A 14823-nucleotide genomic window follows, 5' to 3' on the forward strand; every position below is an offset into this window, starting at 1 on the left:
CAGGGGGAGTGAATGCATTTCCTTAGAAAAAAGGTAGGAGAGTGATCACTGAGAGAATCGGAGAGGCACCCAGCCTGGTGGGCAAAGTTGGGCTTATTGGTTAGTATCCAGTCTAGAATAGATTCTTTCTTGGTGTGTTTATCGATTCTAGTGGGGAAGTTTGGGTGAAATTGAAAACATTGATAAAATTGGAGAGGTTGTCAGATAAGCAGGATAGCCAGTCCAAGTTGAAATCAACTAGCACTATAGTTTCTTGGTTGAAAGCAGAGGATAACCAAGACAGTCCTGGTGGTAGGTAGGAGGCAATATTATGAAGGTTTTATGTGGATTTACTTCAAATCAGGTAGTTAGAATTTCTTCTTCTGATAGATCTGGGGGAGTACAGATTAGTTTTTCAATTTTGAGGAAATTTTTATACATGATGGCAATGCCTCCACCACACTTGTTCAGCCTATCTTGTCTAATAACATTATAGCCACTAGTAAGTAAGTATTTCCTCATCTTTAATGTGGGGTTTTAACCATGTCTCTGTAATAATTACTATAATCGGGACTGTAGGTAGTCAGGGCTGCATGAAATTCACTAGTGTTTTTTGTGATACTTCTGTAACTGTGCGAGTCCTGGGTTAGGATGCATGCCAGCTTGGTGTTTGATTTCTGTTAGTGAGTGTAGAAGGAGAGATAGTCTGAACTTGGATATTAGTCGATGAAAGAAATCTGGATAGGAAGGAGGGTGGGGGGTATGGACACATTTATAGTGAAGAGCAATATGTCAGAGTTGGTGTAGAGGTTAGAACAGATGTAAAAATGGAAAATTGGTTTTGTATGGTATGTAATAGTGGGGAGTATAGGAGAGGGGTAGTGGGTTATGTTTGATTTGCTGAAGGAAGTAGAGTGGGAGGCTAGGTATAAAGTAATGAGTAGAAGAGAGCTCCTCAAAAGAGTAGTGTTAACTGATGTGGTGAAATAGTAGGGAAATAGGAGAAAAATATGGGCGGGTTGGTGTCTGCAGTTTAGTAGAGAGAAAATGTACTGATACAGTGATGGGGTGACAGTGTTATATGAGGGATGAAAATAATGGTTAGTGAGATGGGAGGGGAGAAAATGAAAATAAAATTGATTGCAGGTGTGTTGGATGAGGTAGCTGCAAGTGATAGGATACTGAGTTAGAAAGGTGTGCTTTAGGTTAATAAGTGTAAGGAAGGTGGGGGTTGGTGGGAATGGGGGTAGGGTAGGGGAGCGGAGTGAGCCCAAACGAAGCAAGGGAGAACAGAGCGGGTTGTGGCAAGCACAGTCCAGAAACTGAATCAGTAAAAAGTCTAATAGAAAAAGGCTATGCACTGTTAATTGTAAGAAAAAAAAATGTATTCTGTAGTACTATCAATTAAGAAATGTCTTAAATGCTGGACTGCATTTAACAGACATATGTTTGTTAAAAACTAACAGATTTTTTTAAGAATGGGGGAGGGAGTTCTTGCTGCCAAGCTGCTTCCCAGTGTACCAACTTGCTAGAAAGTAGATAAAGCCTTAAGTAAGTATATTTTAAGACTTAAAAAAACTAGCCAACATACTTTGCAGAGAAAAAAAAGCTGCTGCAAGTCAAGTTGAACAGAGCTGAATGAGGAGCGATTTTCGTTGCAACAGTTTATTCAGTATGCAGAACTTTTAACAGTACAATGGCAGTATGGAGAGGAAAAAGACAAAGTTTGGCTGTTAACTAAGGAGAGAAAAATGTTACCAATTATGGTGTATAGTACATTTTTTATTTTTTTATATTTTTTCCCCTAACAGATTTGTTTTTTTAACTGAACTATACAGGTTATAGGTCACATTAAAGACAAAGATTGGCTGTTAACAGAGGAGAGAAAAAGGTTACCCATTATGGTGTATAGTACATTTCTTTTTATATTTTTTCCCCCAACAGATTTGTTTGTTTTTCAACTGAACTGTACAGGTCATAGGTCACATTAAAAGGTGGGAAAAGTTTTGAATTGATTTACTGTAGTCTTATTTTTTTATATCACAAAAACTTGGCATTTTAACAGGGGTGTGTAAACTTTTTATATCCACTGTATATAAACACACACACACACACACACACACACACACACACACACACACACACACACACAAGTGCGTGCGCAAGGGATTTTGTTTAAAATAATTTAGCACTGCAACATGCTTTGTTATTTCAATGTTGTATGTTTAAAGAACTCGAGCATTTCAGATTTGTTTTTATTACATTCTTTTTAATTGTATTCCTTCTGATATTAGGTACCTCTCGTGAAAGGTTTCACACCACTCCTAAATACTAAATTTAAGGCTAATGACATTGAACTATTATTGGAGGAAAAGGTCCAATCACCCCCCTTAAAAGCAGCCTTTTATTAGGGTTCTAACAAAAGGTGTCAAGGTAGTGAATTTCACAAAAATGAGGCCGGTTATGAAAATAAATAAGGAACACAGATGGCCATGGACATCTTGGGAATCATTAGCATTGCTTTCTCTGCTTGGCAAACAGTTATGAGCCAGATGAGAGAGAACCAATAGCTCTTTTCAGATAGACAGAACTCGCATCATGCAGGGATAGTCAACTTAAAAACAAGTAGCTTGTGCCAAACAATACTGAAAGCCAACAAAAGCTTGTGTTGATCCCAAACAGGTGTAATGTGCCCACGTCACACTGAGCCAATCAACCTAGCTGCATGATTCTGCATTAAAGCCAATCACGACCAGGACAATGCAGCAGTCAGAAAAAGAAATCAAAGCAAGAACAACAAATGGTCCATTTGTATAAGGACACAATCTGGACACTATTCCCAAGATATTATAACAGCGTATTATCCATCAACAATGACAGCAGCTCACTGAATATTGACACTACCTAAGAAATATAATCAATGATAGATCTTTGCCTCACGATGTTACAGTCTGGGGTTCAATCCTGAATGTCATTCACTGTCTGCAGAAAGATTTGCTTGCTTTAACTAGGTCTGCATGGGTTTTCAGATGAGGACTGTAGAAGGGATACAAAATGCACCAACAGGATGTTGTGATCTGCAGAGTCAAATGCAGTCAACAGAGCAAGTAAGACCAGAAGTACAGCTGTGAAAGATCAATTAATCATAGCAGCATAAGTTCCAGTGGTGCTGCAGTCTTGTTTGAAAGACTGATTAGTTGCAGGTGAAGTTCTATCTTCCAGTGAGAATTCCAAAAGTAGTGCTTCAGAAGTTTACCTCTCAAACCCAGGACTTCAGCCAGAAACCTAGTTACATAGGGAAAATAACCAGTCCCATCTTGAATTCACTTTGACATTTGAGAAGCAAACAATGAATGAACTTCAGTCCTACATCACAAAAAAGACACCAACTCACAAACTGCAGTCCTACATCACAAAAAAGACACCAACTCACAAACTGCTCTGTTAAACAACTCGGAAACAACCATAACGTTATCCTTACATATATATGTCATTACACGCTTAATAGATATACTCCCTAAAAGATAAGTTGCATTCCCAATGCAAAACAGATACACGTTCCGACCTTGTAAAAACAGAAGCAGCTCAAAACAGATAAACGTTCTGACCTTATAAAGGCAGAAGCAGCTCTGCCAACTCACTTTTAAGACAGAAATGAAAAGATGAGATAAATCTCAAGCGAGAGCCCCTCCTGTAGCAATGATCCTTTTATTTGAGTATTAACAGTTATGGCCAAGTACCATCATCACACAGCTCTTCTATATACATATCAATGGTCCTCTGCAGCAGTCTTATTTCGTACATGAAAAGATTAGATGAGGATCCTCCTTCCTCCTGCTTGAGTAAAGGGAGGAGGTACAGTAATCTTGAGCACCATCACTGCACTGCAGACCCAACTTACAATGTATCTGAATGGAGGTTCAAGTGGCAGTTTTACAAAAGCTTTGCACACAGACAGTGACGCTGCAGTGCTTTCTACCTCTCCGGAGGAAAAAAAAGCCTTAACCTGCCCACTAAACCAATACATCCATGACCTGCAGAATCCATTCCCCTTGTCCTGAAAGCTGTAAAGAAACACTGAAAGCTGAATTAGATAATGGCATGCTCTAAAACCACTTTAGGCAGGAAGTAAATTCTTCTTTCTCTCTCTCACAGACACACAGTGCCTGTGGCAGACTTGTAGCAGGTGGCTCGGTTTGACTCTTCAGGCTACATACATTCTGTCAGAGCAAAAGACTGTAGCAGTCAAGTTATGAAGAGCCAAGACAGACCCTCACAAATGGAATTACCATCCTGGGATCTTTAAGATTTTATCCAACTGTGACCACCACCTTAAGTAGATCTGTTTGCCTCCAGTCAGGACACACAACTAAAGAATTTTGCTCCATAATTTTTTGCAAACAGTCCTAAAGACAGATGCCTTCATGTTTCCAAGGACGAAAATGTTCCTCTGTACCTTTCCATGGATATCCAGTTTTCTTCTAAATATCAAGAAGGAATTCCCAAACACTGTGGTGCTGAGTCTCTTTTTGCCCAGGCAACAGCGGTTCTCCATTTTTCTGAAACTGGCTAAAGGCAATTACCACAGGCTTTCATAGCAGCCTTCAGGACAAGGAGAAATGTTTCTGCATGCCATGGATGTACAAAGACAGCAAAGACGTATTGCACTAATGGAGCCAAGAACATTTTATTGTCTGAATTACTTATATTCTTCTTGTTGAGGAAACCTGGGAGACCTGTTTATATACCACATCACTGTGGTATTGTCTTTGAAAACTTGCAGAGGCCCTGGAGACAAGTGAAAACTCAGGGATTCTAAAACATTTATTACAGCAAACATATCTTTGACAATATGTGTTTTAGTCTGTACAGTTTTTTCTACATACCTACCACTTTCACTCCTTTTAAAACTCACTCCACAAGCCAGGTCTGAAGCATCTGTTGCAACAAATTGAAGAGGTGCAGGGGAGAACAGGAGACCTAGATTTTGAGAGAACTAGTCTACCAAACACAGAATTTCTCTCCTTACAAATCCCAAAATATGGCTCTGAAAAGCCCAGACCAACCAGAGGTACCACTGACTTAAGTCTTGCTAGTGGAATCATAATCATCATAGAAGCCATGTATCCCAGAATCCTGATAAATTCCCTGGCAGATGCTTGGTTTTGAGTGGAAAAAAAAAGTCAGGATGAACTTTTGAAACATTTCTACTTTGTCTGGAGGAAGGAAAATTCTTCCTCCAGACAAAGGCAAAATCTAAAAGTGAACCCAGGAAAACAATTAAGACGGGATGTAAGAAGATGTCTGCAAGTTCACTTGAAACCTTAGACTGACTACAACTTTCTGAACACTTTCTAAAGGACTCCTGACAAATGCAAAGTCTGCAAATATAAAACAATCATCCAAATAAGGAAAAATGTGAATGCCTTGGAGGCTGCGATAAGTCATTACTAGAACCAGACATTTTGTAAATACAGTTAGAGCCACGGAGATAGTCCAAAGAGTAAGACAGACAACAAATTCTGAGATAAAAGCCAAGGTGTATTCCAAATGCAAAACCTCTTAAATTTGGCTTTACCATTAAAACAAGTAAATGAAATCTGAGCTAACTGTACTTGAAGTGGAAATATTTTGAACTCTGCAGCTTTTATAAAATGAAAATGGAGAGATCTAGCACAGGCCAAGTCTCCTATTTCTGCGGCACCAGAAAAATCATTAAATAAAATCCTGTGCCCCTCTGGTCAGCAGAAACTGGTTCTTTGACTCCCCAAGATAACACTCGTTTCAAATGAGGAGAAAAAAAGTGAAATTTGAGTTACTGAGTAAGGAGGGATACCTTGAAAAGGTGGGAGGGAATCCTACTGCCAAACTGGACCCCTGTTGAGTGATATTCAAAACCCAAATCTCTGCAACAATGTGGTGCCACAGAAGATGAAGACTAAGAATCAAAAGAAAGGGAGAGGGGACCTGAAAAGGACAACAGTCATTCTGACTTTTCAGACTGTCCTGCATTTTGAGAGGCATCCATGCCCTTCCATTTTAAAATCCTGTTTGTAGAAAAAAGACCATTATAAACCATGCATAAAGTCCACAATTTAGCTTTAACCCACTGACCCATTTTTTGTGTTCTCTGTCAAAAAACTAAGCAAATTCTGTAATTTCTTACAAAGGTTCTTGCCTTCTACTACTACTACTACTATTTCTTCTTTCGGCTTTTTCCCGGTTAGGGGTCACCACAGTGGATCACCTGTCCGCTCATGACTGGCAGTGGTGTTTTACGGTGTCGAGTTGCCAGCCCGGCACCCACCTTCCACAGAAGGTACACACATGCACACACTCGCACCTAGGGCCAATTTAGAGTATCCAATCCCTACAGCATGTCTTTGGGATGTGGGAGGAAACCCATGTGACCACAGGGAGGACATGCAGACTCTGCACAGAAGGCACCCCAGCCGAGGATCTTACTGGAGAACCTCTTGCTGTGAGGCAGCAACGCTAACCGCTGCACCACCGTGGCCGCCCTTCTTGCCTTCTACTACTAAGATGTAAATATAGTGTTTCTGTGTGGTTCAAAGAACACTGTATCGTTAATGTCACGCCCTAAACACTCATTTAATGAACTTAAGAAAAATGCTTCTCTGCCTCTTCTTTGCAGTGCTTCCACAGTGTAAAGTTTTATGTATTGTACACTGTTCCATTTTACACATTTTAAAAGCTCTCATGCATAACAGTTCCTCACTAGGGACAATTAAATGGCAACTAGGTCCCCCACCCTCAGCTCCCCAATGGCAGGAAGCCTTGGGTAGGCAGAAGCTTCTGAAATCGGCCCTCCCTCTGTGCCACAATGTCAATGCCTCTTCATTGTTTTTGTTGTTTTAAATGGCACACTGGAAGTTCAACCACATCAGAGAACTGTAATGCTATTACAATTACTTCAAGAGGAAAAAGCAGAGACAATAAGCAGATGCTCTAAGGAACAAACAAGGTTACTTACGTGCAACATGTTTAATATGCCTCAAAATCATCCATAGAAACAGGCGCGTTTGCCTCGTAAACAAAGCTCAACAACCAAAACCAATACAACCTTAGACATAAGTAGGCTAGCACTACTTCAGCAACTGATGGTTTACTCTGTTTACATGACTGACATGCACATTCATTATCACGGGCTTAATATATTTTTCTATTAGACGCTAGCTTTATAAAAATAAAACTATACTTTCAAGATTATACAGCAGTTCTAGAAAATAATACAAATAAGAAAGGGAAGGTTTCACCAGCATCAGCACTTCAATGAACAAAAAAACAAGAACACTAATAGCTTTACTTACCAATACAGAGAATATTAAAACAAAATCCCTGACTGGTAGACTTGTTGACCAGCTGATCTGGTAAACTATCAAACCCAACTTTGCCAGACAAAGAAAGTGATCGTGAACAGTCTCCTCTCTTCAGGAACTGAAAAGCAGAATAAAAATGTAAACATATTAAAAAGCTGCCTTTTACAGTGATGATCAATTATGCATGTGACTATGTGGCATGAAGTACAATTAACAGCCAAACATCAATACACTTTCACACAATATTTTAAGTTATGGTGTATGAAATTAAATTTGGTTTTATTTTCAAAGACATGTGTCTGAAGCATTTCTCCCTGAGCCTCCGCTGAAAACTGGCTTCGTTCCAAGTCAGACTTTCCGGTAAACAAATGTTAAAAGGAATAAAAATAAAAGAAATAAAACAAAAGAAGTAAATCCAAACAGACTGGTCCCTTTTGTGAAAAACTGGAAACACTGAGCTTTACTGTGGCAAAAGTAAAGGCTTTCATCAGACCAACACATTATTAAACTTTAAATACTATGGCAAGAAAAAGAAAACCACATCACAAAATCCATAGTGCTTTATGCATAGTAATGTTTGCAAGATACACTCTGTTCATTGTGTAAATGTGGTGAGGGTCATTCATTTACTTTCACTGCTTTGTCTAATATTTCTGATATCTGGAATTACCTCATCACATTAATTCTTGGTCACTTTCAGTACTAGAAGTTATTTAGTTTACCTGTTTCACTTATCTGGCATTTTTAGTTAGTAGTTTTAGATCTTTACATTTTCAAGAACATTGGCCAATACTCTGTTATTCTTTTCTTTAACAATCTAGTGACGCTGCCCTAGACGATTCATAGACTAACTGTTTTACTTGTATTCTGACACCATGCTTTTATTATATACAGTTTGGTTTCATTTTTAAATAAGCTTGCATGTTCCTTTTAAAATATATAAATTATTTGTTCAAAATTGAATAATTTAGTAATTTGGACGGCATGGAACTTGAATGGCACTTCTGTATTTACTGCATCAAGGGGGACAAAGTATGAGAGGAGTGACTTTGCATTGCATTGGAAGTGCTTGCGATACTTGCTAAACTGATTCTCTGTGAATCATGATATGGATATTTTCAATGGCATGTAAATAAAAGTGAAACACTATACACATTTTTGAATGCTTCATCTAGACTTATTGGAGAGCAAGGTTTAAGATCTTTAACTGAAAAATGGATTGGTAAACATGATTTAATCACAATGGCCTCAAACCAAAATCTATAACATCACACTGTACTGCATCATTAGGACTGATGGCATACTTCAACTTCCACTAGATTTGTTACCTCGGGATATTGTTCCTTTCCCGCAACAAGGATGGTTGAAAACTCAGCAATGTACTGTAAGATGTGGGGTATTAATGATCCATAGCTTTCGCATTAGATTTCTCAAGAAAAAGCTTTCACATTAGATTTCTCAAGAAAAAGTACAAAACAAAGAAGATATTTTTATCATGCATTAAACAAAGAAAGCTGTATGTATAACTGGACAGATATCTATCACACAAAATCTGTTAATAGGAAATCGGTTACTTTACAGTAATATATTCTCAATTATGTTCCTTTACCGGCTATTATAAAGAAGAAAAATATATACAAAGTCTGTGATTTGACTCCGAACTAAAAGTGCTATCTAAACAGAATAAAACATTGTAGTTTTACTGGAGAAAACAGGAAACGTTGTATTAGAAAGGAGTATAAACTTAAATGGTAAGAGAAAAACAAGTCTACTGCCTTATGTATTAAAACACTAACAGCTTTAAACAAAGGAGAAGGTGTGCAAACAACCAAAGTAAGAGAAAAATAAATTCAGTGTCCAGGTGAAACTGCATCCTCTTTTTAATAACAATTTTAATGGTCTGTTTTTTGTTGGCTGATCAGCATACAGATTTGGTTCCCCAATATAGGCCTTTTCTTTTCAACGGTTTCCTGCAGAACACGTATCAGAGTATTAAATCCAGTAATGTCAGACCTTCAGTTTTATTACATAGTGTAGATGCCATCATATCATCTAGCCTAGAATACTGTTTTGAAACAGATATTTAGGAATATGCAGAACAGATTCATTTTATTCAATACAGACTGCTAAGCATGTATTACTGAGTGAACTTCTGACAGGTCTAAAACAAGAGTACAGATTATGTTTCGGTGCATTCAGCCAGAAGAATGTCATTTACTGTTCATCTACAAAAGGACTAAGACAAGATATTTTTTTTTTACTAGTGCCAATCTAATCTAATTTACCCACCAACAACAAAAAAACGGTTACTGTAAAATCGGTTCATCCTACTACTACTTCTGGTGTATTTCATATAATGGTGGGATTGTTTTTGGTTATTGCAAACACTACAGCAACTCAAATAAGGCAACTGAAACTTTACAGGGTGGGTTTGATAAATTCCAACAACTTTAGGCTGCTGTACATGCTTTGAGGATAGGGTAAAAACAAAGAACAGGCTATACTGTAATGAGCAGAATAGTCTTATAATGGTGCAAAACTGTAGAATAAATTGAGTCCTACGCATACCTATGTTAACACTTGGATCTAAATTTGATACTTAAGATCATTACGCAGGCAGCTGTCTCAAAGGTTGGCCACCTTGTATAAATCACATGTAGGTGATATTAAGACTGGAAAGTCACCGAATAATACATTGTTTTCTAACTTTGACAATTACCCACTGTTATATTTAGGTGGTGTTAAAAGCTGCATTAAAAAAGAAAAAAAAGAAAGACAATTTTGTATCATTCAATCTTTGAGTTTATGATTAAATTTCCATGTGACACACATCACTGCAGTTTTACATCTTCACCTGAATACCAGAGTATATTACTGTTATAAAGTGTACTACAAGCATGTTTAGGCATGGATGCATAAAGTTTCTGCACTGAACGACAAATGTGAAACATTCCTTAAAAAGTGATGAGCAAAAAGTCACCTGTATATCTAGCTACCATTGCTGCTAGAACTATTTTTAAAATATATTTGTGTCACATTCTAAATTTATTTCACATCTTCATATAACTGTGCTTACTGTTACTTGTTCATCTTGCTGTCACTTAAAATAGGTCTATCCTTGTGACACAGAAGTAAAACACAAAAAAAGATATTACACAACATACCACAAAATCAAAATGAGACTGGTTACGTTAAAAAAAGTAATGTTCAAATTCATTTCTAATCATGGAAATGCACTTGTGTGGCCTAGTTACAAAGGATGGGTTTGATTTTCTGGGTGTGCAGGAACTTCTGGTTATAGAGAAAAGGAGTCCCGCTACCAGAATTCCAGCACCCAAGATTCTGTTGTCAACTCTTTCCAAAGTAGGAGATAAAGATTCCCTGCAAGATTACAGGGTGGCCAGGGCGGGAAGGGGTTGGAAGAATAATGTAGCCAGGCATTTTTCTTGAACTGTGTTTTTTGCACCATTTCCCAGATTTCTGCTGGGATTGTTTAATGAATTACCCAAGACAGAATTGTAATTCCTATTATACTTAGGGATGGGAGATTTATCCAAAGTGGTCATTATCTTTTTCAAAATGTACGCTGAAGAGTTACCAAATGATACTTCCTTTCCCAAGCAGCATTAGGAATGTATGCAATGACATCTTCTGGCAAATTCTGGCAAATTCTGGGATCCAAGTCATGCATACGTGTAGCTGCTTTGGGCACAGCATCTGCAGCAGGATTCTATGAACAATTTAAAGAATGCTTAGTAACTTGAGTCACAGAAGTGATCATGCTGAGCAAGAAGGATTTAGTGTTAGAAGAGTAACTCAACAATAGCCTTATTCAAGTCAGTAAACCTGTCAGCATATTTTCCATCATGTGAACCTGACAACTGACCATCCTAAATGGTCCTGCCTGTGGAAGAAAAGCTTTTTGTACTGAAATGTCTAGCAGATACCATAGGAACAAAATCCTGTGTGATGGAATAAAAAGACTTTGAATGTTCTCTTGGAATCTTAAGCCTGCTTAGGAGATCTCACCCAAGTGAGAGATTCCTGACAATTCAGACTCAGCAAAGATAAACAAGTCATCTAAAAGTGGAAAAATGTAGATATACTGTCTGCAATGGACTAAAACCAGAGCTAGATACTTTGTGAGCATTCTTAGAGAGTTGGATAATGTGATCTAGAAACATAAAACCTTTATGGATGGATAGAAATGTGAACATCATCTTTTAAATCTACAGGCTACCAAAAAGCTGAAATGAGGAAGAGGGGATAACAGATTATTAAATGAAAGCATTTTGAACTTGCGTACTATCACATACTGGTTTAGGAAAGAAAGGTCCAGAACTGGTCTCAAAAGACATTTTCTTTCTTTGGCAGATTTCTTGTCTAAAGACCTCTTCCCAACTGAGTAGGAGAAAATGTTTATATTACCTCCTGAGGAAAGCATGTGCTGTAGGACAGGAGGGAACAGATAGGTTTTGTCTGGTGGATGTGGAATAATTCCTTGGAAATGGCTACATTTCTTCCCACTGTCGTCTGTAACCCTGCTGAATCAATCTCAGAATCCATTTGTTTGACACAGACTGATGCCAAAAACAGAAATGGAAATTCAGACTTTCTGAAAGGTATATGGGCATGACTGCCTTTGTTCTGTGGGGTTACTGCTTTCTCTTTGGACCCTCTCTGTCATTGTTTTTTTAAGCATCAGCTTACCAGCATTTTGGCGAGAAGTTTTTCTTTCCTGCCAAAATTGAACAAAGGAGCACAAAATCTCGGAGAAAGAGGGCTGAAAAATCTGAGAGATTCCCTATGTCCACTTACCACTCTCATCACATTTTTGATATTCTCTGAAAGGGTCCAGAAACTAAATCTCTATCCAAAGGCAAATTTAAAATCTCATTTCTTTATATCCTCTGGGAGGTTCTGACAGTACAGCCAGGAAAAGCTTCCTCAACAAAGTACTAGTGCAACAGCCCTGGACATAGTATCTACAGAATCATGAACACACTTTAAACTATACACAAAGTAGATTTTTCTTCACAAGAAGAAACTGCAAACAGAACATTCCTCAAACTTTCACAATTAGTCTGAATGAACTTTAACAATATGAACCAGACCGTTTAAAATTCTAAAAATTAAAAGATGCAGAAGCAAATACCTTATTCCCAAACTTATCAATGTTTTAACATACTTGTCTAAAGGGGAAGGATTAGAATTAACAAAACATTTGTCAGCAACTGGGTATAGCTGCAGGGTCAGGTCTGGGATGAATGTTGATATCTGAAAGAATGAGGAACTTTATACATTCGGACTCCAAGATGGTGGATATCCAGTAAGCACCCTCCACGGAGCTCCTAACTAAAATTATCTAACTCGCATATAAAGCCAAACTTTGATGATCAGGAAGCATCAATATTAACACCAACTACAGCTTGCATATGACCTTGATCTTCAAGAGGTGCCTCACTTGCTGTTTGTGTTAAAAAGTATACTTCTTGTGTTAAAAAGTATACTTCTTGATGATCTCGAGGTACCCCTCTCCATGGTGTAATCTCCAGGCCTGAAGGCATTAACAATACAGCCCAAAGCCAGAACTTGATTCCAGCAACCTATGTAAAATATCTAAGAAACAGAAAATATGGAGACACAGACTACCAAAACAAAGCCATCGGCAATAACCTCTACCGAAAAGAAAATTGTTACCAAAAGGCAGAAGGTAGCCAAACAGCAACAAGAAACAACTAAAGCCAACGCAAAGCCAAAACCTGATTCAAACATCCACATGGATGATCTTAACGATGCCCTCCTGCCACTTCAATTAGAAGTGCAAAGCTTTTCTGAACGGTTATCTAGATTTGGCAATGCAATAAATCAGATCACAGAATGCATGGACCACATCGAAGCTAAAACAAAAGCCAATGAATATCAGTTGGGATTATTAAAAGATGAGAGGAGTGCCAAAAATTATACACTAAAAAAAAAAATCTAACAGAAACTCACTGATCTGGAAGCAAGGAGCCGGCAAAACAACATTCTGATAAGAGGTCTTCCTGAGAAATAGGACCATAATCAACTTATGAAAGTGGTCAAACAAATATTTGAAGCCATACTATTCAGAGAAGGTGCCAACGAGATAACCATTGAGAGGGCACACTGAGCCCTATACAGAAAACAAGACTCTGACCTCCCAAGGCAGGTTTATGCTAAGTTGCTCAATTTTCAGGATGTCCAGAGATTACTAGCTACTGCCAAAAAGCAAAAACATATAATTTGGAATGGCCACAAAATTTACTCTCTCTGAAGATCTCCTGTGCCAAAATCTCTCACCATACTGTGTAGATCTTATAAAGCACAAAATCAAATTCCAAATGTGCTACCCTAACACTTTAATATTCTCTCATAATGAAGTGAAATATGCAGTGGACTCCCCAAAAGAAACGAAAGTTGCTTTTATTAAATGTTTCAGCAAAATCCCGGAGTCATGAGCATCCTTTTTATTCAGTATTCTCTACATTATTCTGGATACCATTGGTATCCTATACTTTCTCTTCCTTATTGTGCCATAAGACCCTCCATAAAAATGATACAACTGGAAGTGCGCCTTTAACTGAAGAGAAAGTATCTAGGAACAAATGTCGCAGAACTGGTTGGGGGGTAGGAACATTAACAGCATTAACTTCCTGTTTCACCAGCATCTGCTACACCCAGAGTCTCTATACTCCCATCAAAGTCATGCTCGGGATAAAGAGTAGAGAATATAAAGAGTAGATTAAAGGTAACTGTCCTTTTTATGACAGTTTTCTCACTATGGTGCATTTTACAGTATAAAGACGAACTGATTCAGAGAGAGATGCATCTCCGTATTGCATCAAACTTTCACCTTATACGAAAGGATTTAGCAATAGTATTGAAGCCTTCTGTTGATTGACTGTAGATTGAATGGACTTTTATTTATTTATTTACACCGCTAATATCTCAACGTACTTGATCCAAGTCAGGGAGACAAATTTTTAAAAAAGTTATGTGACTTTTGACCTTGTTAAAACTTGACCGACACAAGTTAAGCCAGCTGAAATTCAAACTAAAGTTCTATAAGGGTCATAACCCATCTTATCACATTAGAAGTTAGTTCAACCACTTGCTATACCCATTATGCCTATTTATTTAGTGTCTGTATATACATGCATCTTGCTACTGTGCATTCTACTGCAGCATCATATTTTACTGATTGCTATTATTATGTTTTGTCACTTGTGTCTCTGAATGCGTTGCCCTTAGGGGAAGTTTGTGATCTTACAGATTTCTGATACTGTTTTTGCAACATATTAATAGTGCCAAGACCTGAATTTTAGAAATACTTAAACCACGGGTCAAACTTGCATAATGCTGTGCTTCAAACAAACTCCAGGTCTTGCAAGGATACATTTCTTTCTTGTCTTCCCCTCTTATCTAAATTTACACAATCCTAAAATTAAGACGACTGGAATGTATGGGATCCTTCCTAATA

General features: G+C 37.9%; 1 protein-coding gene across 1 annotated transcript in view; it reads right to left on the reverse strand.

The window, feature by feature from the left end:
• Window positions 1–14823, reverse strand: part of LOC122801629 (septin-11-like) — a gene marked incomplete in the record, with an annotated part of 1221166 nt that overhangs the window by 1108417 nt on the left and 97926 nt on the right. Inside the window, 1 exon segment of the mRNA XM_044071107.1 lies at window positions 7311–7437. Within this exon segment, the coding sequence (XP_043927042.1) occupies window positions 7311–7437 (127 nt within the window).

This window comes from Protopterus annectens, chromosome 5.part0 (assembly GCF_019279795.1).
Source record: "Protopterus annectens isolate FY-2018-M chromosome 5.part0, PAN1.0, whole genome shotgun sequence".
In the NCBI taxonomy this organism is placed as follows: domain Eukaryota; kingdom Metazoa; phylum Chordata; order Ceratodontiformes; family Protopteridae; genus Protopterus; species Protopterus annectens.